The 14,747-nt window shown below is 46.3% G+C and overlaps 1 protein-coding gene across 1 annotated transcript; it reads left to right on the top strand.

Moving 5' to 3' along the window:
• The first annotated feature begins 9,715 nt into the window (after positions 1-9,715).
• Positions 9,716-10,111, top strand: LOC145795608 (uncharacterized). Its single transcript, XM_082880439.1, has one exon. It carries the CDS (start codon positions 9,716-9,718, stop codon positions 10,109-10,111), a length of 396 nt encoding a protein of 131 aa, XP_082736565.1.
• The last annotated feature ends 4,636 nt before the right edge of the window (positions 10,112-14,747 follow it).

Raw genomic sequence — 14,747 nt, 5'->3', positions numbered from 1 at the left:
TCATCAAAATTACATTCCTAACTCTATTAGTAAGTATATGCAAAATCTCTTTTTGGATCTTCAGAGAAGTGTATTTTGCATTTGGTGGAGCATTCTTTAATATAATGCTCTCAAGAGCATCATTCCCTCTCACCTTGAACTTTAATAATTCAATTAGATTACCTTGGAATGAAGTCGAGCTTTCATTATGATCTCTAAAACCAAGTCTTTGAAGAGCAAGTACTTGAATAGTTTCAGTTGTTGCCTTTACCCACATTCGATTTTTCAAAATCTCTTATTTTGATTGCGTATTCAACATTTTTTCAATGTGATAGGAAGATTTCTTCAAATTGTCATGACTAATAACACAATGACTATATGATGAAGATGCAAGTCAGACATAAAGCAAAAAAACACATTTGGATCCATCATTTACTCTCTTCCAATTGCTAAACCCCTCATCAACAAGAACATAACGACTGATCGACTTATTTGGATGATCAAACAAAAAGCATGAAAAACAATATGCTTGATCCTTTGAAGGAGAATACTCTAGCCAAGAAAATTGCTTAAACCAAATATGTTGGAATCGATAATTCTGCTTTCCAAATAAGGACCTAGGATACTCAAGTCTAGGTTGATAAGGCCCCAAGTTCACATAAGCTCGTCTAACCTCATCCTGTTGATTAACTAAATATTCACAAATTAGCAAGCGTAAATCAGGATCCCATTCAATAACGGTTGAATCAAATTCACTTGATTTATTTGCTTGGGCATGGAAGGCTGTTGCACATTAGAAAATGAGGTTCCAACACTATTGGATGTTGTACTACTAAACTTCTGTTTTGATTGATAGAATGAGAAAAGAGTTTTTCCTTTTTTTAGTGGTGGAGGTTCTATTATTTGTAATCTAAAAAATTAAAAAAAAAAAAATTAGCCCTATTTAATATTAAACCAGAGTATATTCATAATAATTTTAAATACTAGGATCTTTATATATACCCTCAATAATTTTTATTTAGGTTTTCATTATTTTTATATGTCCAAAAAAACTCCTTCAGAGTTCAAAACCTAAGAGCACTATAGAACATTGAACAAGCAGTACCATAAAAAAATTAAAAGCAATATAATATTTGTTGCACAAAGACAAAATTTCAAAACTATTGTTAATCAAATCCATTCTCAACCAACAAAATAAAATAATTAGTTAATTACACTTACAAAAAATATTAGGAAAGTGGAGCTGCTGCAGGCTACTGTAGACGACGGAGAGAGAGCCGTTGCCTATCTATTGGAAAATGTGAGGATTATTTTGGAAGATTTGTTCTTTAAACAAATACAAACCTATTGGGCTGCCTATCTATTTTTTTGGGTAAGTATCAGGCTGCTATTGGGCTGCCTATCTAAAAAAGAAACAAAAAACTATTAGCCTTATTTGGGGCTCAGGTGGGAGAGGTTAAGCTAGGCTGGGAGCTTGGGTTGGGTTGGGATGGGCTAGGAAAACAAATTTGTACAGATTTTTTAAGTTTTGGGCAAGGCTGCAGCTACCTATGCCCAGCCCTAGGTCTGTCCTTGGATTGTATGCTTTTATATGCTTCATGCCAATCTTCATTAGAATTTCACCATTCTTTGAAAAACACAATGGTTCTACATCGTCATAAATACGCAAGCCAGGCAAATTCGATAGAATGAACATGGTAGTCCAAGATTCTTTCACACCACATTTCGTCATCACCAACACCTCAACACTACCCACATGATCAGTTGGGTGCTCATTACAGTAGCGAACCATGCAAAGACATCCTTCCAAAACTCCCAAACCAAGTAAAATATCTCCACCTCCTCCCTTAGGTTGTGGCATTGGTAACTTGTTGAATTTATTCTTTTGTGGATTGAAGTAAATGATAAGATGGGGTGCGAGGAAGTGATCCCGACTTTCTTTAGAAGCAAACCAATGTAGATTTTCATTCACCACGGGACCCCATTTCACACTAGAAACATGTTATGGGAAGTGAACGTGGGTCCAAGTGTAGCTTGCTTTTCGTGCTCCTTTAGGAAGACAATTAGCCCTACAGTTCGGACTCCTTTCACAAGTGCAATGCGAAATAGATAAACACTAATGGGTCCAAATCTAGAAAATATTTTGAAAAATCGATTTTTAATCAAAGATGCCAAAAGTGGACTGCATTACAGAGTTCAGAGGTGCTACTTAAATATTTTTGAAAAATTTAGGAAATCCGAGACTTGTGCGAAAGGCCATGTGTCCGTCATCACCAAAATGTCTTGGCTCAGAAACTTAGGTACGAGAAGGGAAGGTCATGAATTGAGCACCCCACTCGCCCGATCAAAGATCGGCATTTACTAATATGTGAATCTTATTTACATTATATGTTCTTATTCCGACTATTAGTCTAACTTTACTAGGTGGTGCACATAAGCATAGACCACTTTACAAAATTTGGAACACATTGATGTTTTGTTTGTTTTGAAAAAAGTGTTTTGACTCCGCGTCACTTGAAAAAGTGAGTTTGTATGTACATTAATCAATTTATTCCAATTTTACTAAAAGGCCTTCATCCACCGGCATTCAAACAAGTATATCACTTAAGCATTTAGCCTCATGAAATCATGCTTGATAACATGGCTACAATCACACTCATGCGATATGCTAAAGCAATTAAATGCTCACCTAGTACTCCGAGGCAAGCTAAAAAGATAAAAGAGTTAGAAAAAATACATGATCCTATCTAATGCAATACGACTAATGCAACACATACAATTATGCAATTAATAGGCTCGGCTACTAACATGACATGTAAATCAATTTAAGGCATGCAGCCTAAGCATGTTTTCAAAGAAATAATCAATAACAATGCTTGTTAGAATGATGAACCGAGCCTTTATGCATGCAAGGCAAATGGATGCAAATCATGAAAAATGCTAAGTAAATATGATTCTCTATGCTAAGGAGAAAGACGTGGGGTTGAAAGACATACACATTATTACAATTTTGCCCTCATGTAAGAGGGTTCGAATATCCAAGTGTCAATTAATAGCTAGCTATTACAAATCTGAATAACTAATAAGAAATAAACTAGCAATCTAATTTATTACAACAAGGATAATAATGAACAATAAATTAGCTATCTAAGTTAACTAACTATGACAATTATGAATAAACAATAATAATAATTTCAACGATACTAACTATAACAATAATTAATTAATTACAACAATAATGGGAACATTAATTTACAACATTGATATAAACAAAGATGCACAAGGATTGTATGCACATGATTGTTTTCAAAAGCAGCACTGTCTGCCTCCCTAGGAATCTGCCATGTTTTAGCTTTAGTCACTGCCCTCTGTTTCTGCAAAAACACTCTGTTTACCAAACATTGGAGCCCAGCCGGTGAGACAGAGATTTGCGCCGGTCATTACGGCCGAGCTACGGTAACGCGAGTTATGACAGGCCTTGCGAGAACCGGACTATGTCCAACTGAACTAAATCAGAGCGGTTCCCCGGGCCATCACGCCGGGCTGAGCGAGATTTTTCGATCGGAGCGTGGAGTCATGCATGTGCCTAACCGAGATTATTAGCATGGTGTTCGGTTGGATCCGCGTAATGCGTTGGGACCGAGCTGCGTGCAGTCCGAAATTAATTCCAACCGAACTGAAGAGTGGTACGACTCACGGCCGGCCGGCCGGATCGGACAAACCGACTTATTATAGGTCGGTCGTTTCAGTCGTGGTGCCGTTTTCTCCAAGGGGTAGTACGGTTACGACAGACCAGTTGAATGTGCCATCTGGACCAATGATACGACAAGGGGGAAATCCACTCATAGTGCGCGTCAATACTGTTTGGCAGTTCCGCAAACGCTGCTTGGAGGTTTTGGTCTCTACACGTGTAAAGAATGTAGAGGGGAGCATGACCTCCTGTACAGGGAAGGACAACAAAAGTAGTGCACCCAAAACCACTGAGGCTGCATGGCCAGCCTAGAAAAGGGAGGACAGAGGAACGTTAGAGGTAAGCAATCTGAGGAATCCTCAATTCTCTCTCTCTCTAAAAAAGCGCTCTCTTATTCAAGTGTGCTGACTTGATCGTCAGAGGGTCTATCCGACAACACACCGCCGGGCAGTTCACCGTCTTTCTATTTTTAGGTCAGACGACGTTACGAAAAGAGCTTGAGTTCAAGGAGTACGGAGAACAGAGGATATTTCACCCCCGTACAATTGGCGCCGTCTGTGGGAAGACTTTTGACAGACAAACCTTGCTCCTCGAGCTTTTTTCACCGTTTCCATAGCTAACCATGACGAAGCTCCACTGTCCGTCGTCGATGGTATTACACTAAAGTCCGTCCGACGGAGAGATGGCCTTCCTACTATTCCTACCATGGTGGGCTTGGAGACCTCTTCCAGGGCTACGCGTGACAAATACGCAAGGAGTACTGATCGCTCGAAGAGTCCAGAGGGCCACCGATGACGGGAAGAGTCACATGCTTAGTGCTTGGAGCACAAACTTAAAGACCAGGACGCTCTGATTCGCAAGATGGCAACTGAAATAAAGGCGCTGAAGCGCCAGATAAAGGAGAAGGATGTTGTTGGAGAAGGCAACCTCAGAGAGCGCACCCTGCCCCCTCGCTCTGGCAGTTACCACCAGGACAAGACGTCCTCTCTCTTTGTCACCAGAAGCTATGAGGTAGGAGACTCCGACCCATAGGTAGGAAGATCTCATACTCGCGACAGCACTTACCGTCCCTTGCGCCCCTCGTCGACGTCGAGATACTCTTTCTCCGTCCATTCGGGAGACCTGAGGGATGTATTGGGAGAGAGGGCTCGCTGTGAAAAGACCCGAAGGCTGCCGGCATTGCAAAGGCTGAAGCCTAGATCCGTTGTAGTGAGGAAGTGGCAATGCCAGCGCCTAGAGTGATAGCACCAGGGGATAGAGAGCTAGCAAGACTTACCGCTACCCAGCTCCCCCAGAAATTGAGAGCACGTCGCTCCTTACCAGATTCCACTAGCCTAAGTTCACGTTCTACGATGGCAAGATGGATCCGTACATGCACGTGAGTCATTATCGGAAAGTAATGGCAGGACATCGGTGCAATGACGCCTTGATGTGCCTCATATTCCCAGCAAGCTTGGGAGAACTGGGCCTGAAATGGTTCGAAAGGCTTGCGGAAGGGAGCATCGAGGGATGACAACAGTTGGCAGAGGCCTTCGTCACCAGATTCAAAACCAACACTCGAACACCGAAGGAGGTCGACCATCTCCTAAGTGTTAAGATGGAATTCGGAAGCTCTTTAAAGGCATGCAATGCCAAGTACTGGGAAAGCTACAATGAGATCCTCGACTGCCCCACCAATCTGGCGATCACCCAATACAAGCGGGGTCTCCTAATCGGGCATAGGCTGCGAGATTCGCTTACGATGGACCAACCCACTACCATGGAATCTTTGATACAGCGAATCAATGAACACATCTGAGTAGAGGATGATGTCGCCACCGCAATCGAGAAGGCAAATCCGATCGCAACAGACAGAAGAGTGGCGAGGAAGGTTCACTCGGTAGGGTAGGAGGACAACCGCCCAAATGACCGGTCAAAGGATCAACGTCATGGCTCAAACCGCGATGATAGGAACAAAGGTCGCAGAAACGATCGAGCTAACGCTCCTCGTTATGAAGTGGAAGATGCCAAGAGAAAGTTCAAAGCGCGAACCGGCATCACCACAGTCTTTAAAATCCCTATTTACCGCATCCTGAGTGAAATCCGAGGTGAACCCTACGTCCGATGGCCGGCCAAGTTGGGAAACACGCAGAGAGGCTTTAACTCGAGGTATTGCTGTACCTTTCATGAGGAATGAGGGCACCGAACGGAGGACTGTGTGCCACTCAAACAACATTTGGAGAAGTTAGTGGCGGTATGAGAGCTGCTCCCCAGGAACAAGCAGAGCCAAACGGCCTCACCGTCTTAAATGCAGCGCCGTAAGACGTAATCAATGTCATCTATGGCATCATTGAGCCGACAAGGGTCTACGAGCTAAAAGGGATGATCAAGAAAGCCGAGCACATAAGGGAGGTGCTCTCCATTCAGCCCACTGTGAAGAAAGGGAAGACCGAGGAAAAGGATGTCCTGACCTTTTCAAGCAAATACTTGGAGAGAATTCAAATGCCTCATAACGACGCCTTAGTGGTGACCCTCCGCGTCAAAGACTTTGACATCAAAAGAATTCTAGTTGACTAGGGAAGTTCGGTCGAGATCATGTATTATGACGCCTTCAGACAGATGAAGTTGGAGGACAAGGACTTGGCCTCCGCAACGTCTCTATTGGTTGGTTTTAACTCTCAGCTGGAATGGCCGATTGGAAAGATCATATTGCCGGTCAAAGCGGGATCAGTCACAAAGCAAGTGGAGTTCTGGGTGCTTAAGGTCCCATCGACCTACAACTTAATTTTGGGCAGGGGCTGGTTGCATGCCATGCAGGTGGTAGCATCGATCTACCATTAGGTCCTGTGCTTCCTGGCACCAGCCGGACAGATAGAAGAGGTTTGGGAAGACCAGGTGATAGCAAAATAGTGTTTCATCGCAGTAAATGGCAGTAGAGTCGCCAAAGGCTTTGTGTAAATGATAGAGGGTCCAGAGGGAAAGGAAGTCCTGGAAGACGTAGAAAGAAAAGCCGAGGAGAAATCGGTCGAAGACTTGGTGAAGGTGCGCGTGGATGAGAATGACCCAAACAAGTTCTTTCTTTTGGGCTCATCTCTATCCAGCACCGAGCGACTTGAGTACGTTGACTTTTTGGCTTCCAACATGGAGGCCTTCGCATGGACGCCTTACGATATGCCTGGCGTCAACCCTAGCTTCATTTTCCACCAATTGAACGTCTTTCCAAATATACGGCCAGTCATCTAGAGGACACGGCGCTCGGCCTTGCACCATGCCGAGATAGTGGCGAAAGAGGTCAAGAACTTGTTGGAAGCGGGGGCAATAGGAGAAGTGCAATACCCTAGATGGATATCTAACACGGTGGTGGTGCCGAAAAAGAATGGCAAGTTGCGGGTGTGCGTTGATTATAAGACGGTCAACCGTACGTGCCCAAAGGATAGCTTCCCCCTCCCAAGAATCGACCAGCTACTGGATTTGACCGTTGGCCATCAAAGGTTCAGCTTCCTCGATACGTATCGTGGCTACCATCAGATAGCCATGTATGAACCAGACCGAAAGATCACTTCGTTCACCACTCTACGTGGACTGTACTACTACAAGGTCATGCCATTCGATCTAAAAAATGCTGGGGCAACTTTTCAAAGGATGGTAACCAAGATGTTCGCTCCCCTTCTGGGCCGCACCATGGAGGCTTATAACGATGATATGGTGGTAAAGAGCAAGGAAAAGTCTCAACACCTCGCTGATCTAGTAGAGATGTTCGCTACACTTAAACATCACAAGCTGCATTTGAATGCCTCCAAGTGCGCCTTCGGAGTTGGCACCGGAAAATACCTAGGTTTTTTGGTCACGAACTGAGGAATTGAAGCCGACCCTTCCCAAATCAAGGCGATACAAGAGCTGGAGCGCCCAAACTCCACGAAGGACGTGCAACATCTTGCCGGGATGGCAGCCGCGCTGAACAGATTTATAAGCTGGTCTTCAGATCGTTGCAGGCCCTTCTTCAAAACTTTGAAAGCCAAGTTCTTCTAGGATGACGAATGTGACCGTGCATTGGTAGATCTGAAAGAATACCATTCCTCAGCCCCTATCCTTGTCACACCAAAATCGGGCGAAGAACTGTATCTCTACTTGGCAGTCTCTCAACATGCGGTAAGCGTCGTCCTAGTCCGTACTGAAGGTACCCAGCATCTCCCCATCTTCTACTTAAGCAAGACCTTGCTCTCGGCTGAATCAAGATATCTGCCGCTAGAAAAATTGGCTCTGGCCCTAATGATCGCCTCCAGAAAGCTAGCGTACTATTTTCATGCCCACACAGTCGTTGTGCTAACCGAATTTCCACTTAAGGTGCTCTTCAAAAAGGTGAATTTTACCGGCAGAATTCTAAAGTGGGCTGTAGAATTGGGGCAGTATGATATCAAGTTTCAACCGCGCACTGCCATCAAAGCTCAAGCTCTTCCCGACTTTGTGGCGAAATTTGCCCTAGGAACACACCCCGTTTGCCCTATCGATGTGGCCAGTGCGGATTTGGCGCAGCCCATGGCTCAGACAGCAGATACGAATAGTGGACAACGAGTGACGGAAGGGCAAAAGAAAGCCAAACAAAAAATACAAGAACCGGACAACCTATCAAAGCACGGGCTCGACCAGGACATAGAAAGAAACCAAAATGAACTGGCTAGTACCTCGCAGCTAAGGAGCTCCCAAAATCCCTCCGACTGCTGGAAATTGTTCATTGGCAAGATATGGAAACTCTTCGTCGATGGGGCCTCCAACAGGCACGACGCTGGACTGGGAATCGTCCTGACCTCCCCAGATGGGCTGACTATAGAGCACGCGATCACACTCGGTTTCCCAACGTCCAACAATGAGGCAGAATATGAAGCGCTCCTTACCGGATTGAAAAGCGCATTGAGGATGAAAGCGTCGGAGCTTATGGTATTCAACGACTCCAAACTGGTGGTCAATCAAGTCTCCGGGGAGTATGGGGCCAAGGATGAAAGGATGGCCAAATATCAGGCGCTAGTACGCGTAGAAATCAAAAAGTTTGCTGCGATAAGAATGGAACAAATTAACCACGAGGAGAACAATGCAGCAGACGAACTGGCCGGCCTGACATCCATGCAAACAACTTTTCCCAATCCTTTGATGATAGAATTTTTGCCCCGGCCTAGCATTGAGGAACCAGAGGTGCCCGAAGTACTCTGCGTCAACTTAGGACCATCCTGGATGGACCCTATCATCGCCTTCCTAAAGGATAGAATTCTACCAACAGAAGAGAAGGAGGCCAACAAAATCCGGGCCAAATCAGAGTGGTTTTGGCTCTCTCCATCTGAAGCCTTATACAAGAAGTCTTTCACTGGGCCGTACCTAAAGTGCGTCTACCCCGACAAGGTGGAAGCTTTCCTCTATGAGATTCATGAAGACATCTGCGGGAGCCATATTGGAGGAAGGTCTTTGGCCTACCGAGCAATTTCCCAAGGTTATTGGTGGCCGTGCATGCAGGTGGACGCATATAAATACGTTCGTAGGTGTGAAAAATGTCAAAAATTTACTCACCAAATCTACCAGCCGGCCAAAGAACTGCTCCCCCTTACAAGTCCTTGGTCGTTCGTGCTTTAGGGGCTAGATATTGTGGGACCACTCCCGACAGCTCCGAGCAACTGCAAGTTTTTCATCGCTGCTACCGACTACTTCACAAAGTGGGTTGAGGCCGAGCCGTTGGCAACCATAAAGGAAAAAGATGTGAAAAAGTTTGTTTGGCAAAATGTCATCACTCACTTCGGTATACCGAAGGCCCTCATTTCGGATAATGGCACTCAGTTCGATGAGAAACTCTTTCGCGAATTTTGCAAGGAGTTAAAGATTGAGTTCTACAGCTCAACACCGGCCTACCCTCAGTCAAATGGTCAAGCAGAAGCCTCAAACAAGACCATCCTGGACGAGCTGAAGAAATGACTAGAGAAAGCCAAAGGGAAGTGGGCTGAAGAACTCCCCAATGTGCTCTGGGCATACCGCACCACACCGAGACGTTCGACCGGGAAAACTCCATTTGCCTGGGCCTATGGCATGGAGGCTGTCATCCCACTGGAAATCGGCATGCCAACCATCTGGTCTGAAAGTTTTCAGCTAGACTTGAACAGTAAAGCTGTGGCCTTGGAACTTGACCTAGCTGAAGAAAGAAGGGAACGGGCGCTAATCCATATTGCAACCTACCAGCAAGAACTCTCCAGGAAATACAACAAGGCCGTGCATCCAAGGCTATTCAAGATCGGAGACTGGGTGTTGAGAAAGGTAATGGGCAACACAATGATCCCTGGTGAAGGCAAACTAGGTGCAAATTGGGAAGGGCCATATAAGGTAACTGGCCTTGCAGGCAAAAGGACATACCATCTGGAAGACTTAGATGGTAAAGCTATCCCCAGACCATGGAATGCAGCTAATCTTAAGATTTTTTACTTTTGAAATGTAATCGTTTCTGTTCCTTCGCCTTTTGAACCTTAGCCTTTTAGCATTCGATGTAAATCGCTAACATGTAATGAAAGATAGCCTCATTTTTTTCTTATTTTATGCGTTTCTATGCAAAGACGTTATAAGGATATTGAGCTACTATGAAAATACCAGGGGCAAGAAGCCAACGACAGCTTGAATTAGGCCGAGCTGGAATAGCTCACCCTAACAAACAGTAGGTGTTTTGCCCAACTTGTCCTAGGGCCGAGCTGATATTGCCCGCCCGTATAGAAAGTTGGCGTTTTGCCCAACTTGTTCTAGGGCTGAGCTGACATTGCTCGCCTGTATAGAAAGTTGGCGTTTTGACCAACTTGTACTAGGGCCGAGCTGACATAGCTCGCCAGTACGGACAGTCGGCGTTTTGACTAGCATGTTCTAGGGTCGAGCAGACATTGCTCGTCCGTATAAACGGTGTATTGCCCAACTCGTTCTAGGACCAAGCTAGCATTACTCGCCCGTATAAACGCATGCCCGTGCAAAAAGCTGGCGTTTTGCCCAGCTAAAGTCGTTATTAAGGCGAGCCACTTTTGCTTAAGTTGTGGGGTTGATTGACTAATCATTGACCGAGCTAGTTTCTACTTGCCTGATAAAGAGAAGATTTTGCTCGCGGTCAACCGAGCTGTTGCTTGTTCACCAATGTGGAGCTAATTTCGCTCACTCATTGAGCTGACACTGGTTGCCTGCTTAAAATGTTAGTGTTATGTTCAACGAATATTTTGAACAAGGTAGGTTGGCTCGTCAGACTGAAGAAAATTTCGATAACATGGTGAGCAGAAAGTTTAAACTTTTCATTCATTATAAAAGCGTGATTACAAAAGTGGGGCGCAGCCCGGTAAGAAAGATGGACAAGGCGGTTAGTCTAGATCAACGATGTCAGCTTGTTCAGTTGCCCCTATCTCGGTGTCTCCAACTCGCTCGTCAACCACTGCATCGAGCTCCTCTTGCCCGGGCTCCCCGTGCCCTTGGGCCCCTTCCCCAGAAACCTCGGCTAGAAGATTTTGCTGGGCCGGTTGCATGGTTGTAGTTTCTGCAGCAGCCTTCTGCTTTGCATCTTCAATGAGTTTCTTCTGTACGGCGCTGGCATAAGCCTTCATGCGCACCGGGATAAAGGCAGGAGGTGGGTTTTGGAACACGTCGGAGTCGTGGCCAATGACAAGTTTTTCCACGGCGGCTTTCCAACCACACTGGAAAAAAATATCCTTGGTGCCCTCCACCTGCTGCTTGTAAGCCCTTTCGCCCTCCACGTAACCATGGTCCTCAGCATCGTCGACCTGCTTGTCCAGCTCAGCTTTATGGGCATCGCGGAGTTTGCGCAGCTCGGCAATGTATCGGGCCTTCGTCACTTGGAGTGCCTTCTGCTTGTCCTCTTCTACCCGGGCCAACCGTTCAGAAAGTTTGTCGCGCTCGGCTGCTACCTCTTCCTGGGAGGCTTTCAGTTTCGTCAGCTCGGCCGTCTTGGCCTTATCATCAGTAATGGCCTCCCACAGACGTTTTCGCACGGCGATCATTCACTCGTGGGCAAGGTAATTCTTCTGCGCGGCCTGCACAGCAAACGAAAGGTAAGAACACAATAACCGAACAGGAACTTGACGACAGGAAAACTTGCAAACTTACCAACACTATTGACTTTGTTGTCAAGCGAAGAACCTTTAGGTCGGACAGCTCCCTGTACTTCTTCATGTCGGTAGGGAGGAGCAGCCCTTTAGTCATGTTGAAGCCGAGAGAGTAGTCCTTGTCTGCGTAGACCGAGTCGGCAGCAGAGACAGCCCGACTTTTGTAAGTCAACTCAGGCGACCAGGCTGGGGGGGCACCGGATCGAGTGGATGGCTCGGTGATCGGTTGTTCAGTCTGGTCCCCCAAGTCGGCAGAAGCATGCTCGGTTGAATCTTCATCTGCCAAATGTTGTTCGGTCGAATTTTTTCTCGGCCTTTTCTTCGACCGACCTGCAGTTTGTTCGCTGGCGAGAGCCAGCACAACCCCCTCCTCTTGCACGGCCGGCGTGGAAGAAGTTACCCCAGCTGCCTCTGGTGGCTGATAGTTGCTCGCCTCACCGGTGATCGTTGACTTGATAGCTCGGATCTTGGCCATCTCTTGCTTGGCTGTCAAAAGGACCAGTTGATCGGTGGAAGGCTGGGATCTGGTTCTGGAGAAAGTGCACACAGGAAGTCGGTCACCCTACTCTTGCATGGCGCCGTGTAGTGGTAGCTTGGTTCGAAGCTGACCAGCTTGGGTGATCCTCGCTCGTCAGCCGGATGACGCAACGCAACCCTTATGGCCTCCTGGTTTACGCGGGAGTTATCCTCTGCCAAGAGTTTATAGTCTGCAACATGAAGGCAACTGTTAGACTGGTAGTAAAAAGAGCAACTTCAAAAAAAAATTTGATGCCAAGATACTCACCAGCACTCCCAAAGTCTTTTCTTATGTACCAACCCGGTATGGGTGCTTCGGTGTCCTCATAATTACCGGACACCCACAAAAAATCGTCATCGTTGGTCTCTTTGTCCAGGTTACCTTCGATGAGTTTTGCTCGGTCTTTCCTGACCTTGAGATACCACCAAAACCCACCTTTATTTTTACTAAGTGCATATTGGTGAAATATCTCGGCGAGGCCGAGATTCAGACCGAGTATTCTATTTAGCTCGGCCACACCGTTTATTATTTTATATGCATTATTGGAGACTTGGGTCGGGCACAACCTAGTCTTCCTTAAAAACTCACAGATCAGGGGTTGGACCGGGAAGCGCAGGCCTCCTTCTACAATGGACACCACCGTGAAAGGGCATTTGTCTAGCTCGCCCCAAGGAGTGTCTCCTTTCTTGGCGATCTCCAAGTGGACATCATCTGGAATATTGTACTCTCTATGGAAGTCGGCTAGTGCCCCAGGAGAATTCACCATGAACCGGTACTTCCCCATCTATCTCGGTTTTATTTAGTTGGGTGATTTAGGTCGTATCTCGGTAAAAATTTGGTGACTGTTTGCTCGAACTTTGAGCTTCACCGGTTGTAACGCGGAACGGGCCTAGTCGGTCCTAGTTTATTCTGCATTATTAAGAAATAAGGCCAAGGATTAGTGCGGCATAAATTGCAAAGCTCCTACAGGGAAGTGTCTAGCTCCGTTTAGAATCCTGGGGCGTTTGATCGGTTCATTTTTCTTATCTCGGCTCCATTATCTGGCCGACCTGGCCTTCCTAGATCGGTTCTAGCCCCTTACTTGCAGCTTGGTCTCAGCCTCAAAACAAGACCACAAACAGGTTTTTGCTCAGCTAAATCCTATTTATAGATCAAAAAGTTGGGTTTTGCTCGGTCTCGCTCAGGGTTCAGGCTGTTCATCCAAAGTGTCAAGTTCGTGCATTGAAACTAGGGGAAACAAGGGGCATGGGAGCCCCATCTGCTTCTCTGATTCCAGTTTTTCCTAAGGTGTACCAGTATTACCCCAAAGAGGGGGCACTGGTAAGATTCTAACAGTCCCAGGCAAGAACATGAAAAACGTAAATGGAGAGTACGAAGGAGGGGCAGGTAAACTTACCGATATGGATGCCAAGTGAAGAGCAGTTAACCACGATCTTGTCTACAGCCTTTGAGAGGACGAAGGTGGTTGAGAACAACTAGAAGAGCAGTGATGGAAGAAGCTTGGGAACTTGGAGGCTAGGGTTTGGCTCGAGTGAGAAGATGAACAGTAAGGGCGTATGGGGCCCCTCATGTGTGTATATAAAGGACGAGGGAAGCCAAAGGGCGGCAACCTTTTGAAATTTGCGTGTGACGAAGACAGCCGTGGGTCTGCACGGAACCAATGGCATGAGGCCACGTGGCATTGAAAAGACGGCTTGTCAGTACGGCTGAATGATTATTGATGAGACTACTGGCACAATTCAGATGACCGACCAAATCAGATAGCTCGATCATGGCGGTAATCCCAATCACTTTTAGCTCGGATGGGATTAAGGGACAATTGAGAGGGAGATTTGCGCCAATCAATACGACAGAGCTACGGTAACGCGAGTTATGACGGACCTTGCGAGAACCAGACTATGTCTGACTGAACTAAATCGGAGCAGTTCCCCAGCCCATCACGCCGGGCCAAGCGAGATTTGTCGACCGGAGTGTGGAGTCATGCATATGCCCAACCGAGATGATTAGGATGGTGTTTGGTTGGATCCGCGGTAATGCGTTGGGACCGAGCCGCGTGCAGTTTGAAATTAATTCCAGCCAAACTGAAGAGCGGTACGACTCATAGCCAGCCGGATCGGACAAACGGGCTTATTATAGGTCGGTCGTTTCAGTCGTGGTGCTGTTTTCACCAAGGGGTAGGACGGTTGCGACAGACCGGTTGAATGTGCCATCTGGACCAATGATACGACGAGGGGGAAATCCACTCATAGTGCGCGTCAATACCGTTTGGCGGTTCCACAAATGCTACTTGGAGGTTTTGGTCCCTATACGTGTAAAGAAGGTAGAGGGAAGCATGACCTCCTATATAGGGAAGGACATCAAAGGTAGTGCACCCACAACCACTGAGGCTGCATGGCCAGCCTAGAAAGGAGAGGACGGAGGAACATTGGAGGTAAGCAATCTGAGGAATCCTCAATTCTCT

This window comes from Camellia sinensis, chromosome 7 (genome assembly GCF_055761805.1).
Source record: "Camellia sinensis isolate YWXY chromosome 7, ASM5576180v1, whole genome shotgun sequence".
Classification (NCBI taxonomy): Eukaryota; Viridiplantae; Streptophyta; class Magnoliopsida; order Ericales; family Theaceae; genus Camellia; species Camellia sinensis.
This window is presented reverse-complemented; position numbering and strand designations above follow the sequence as displayed.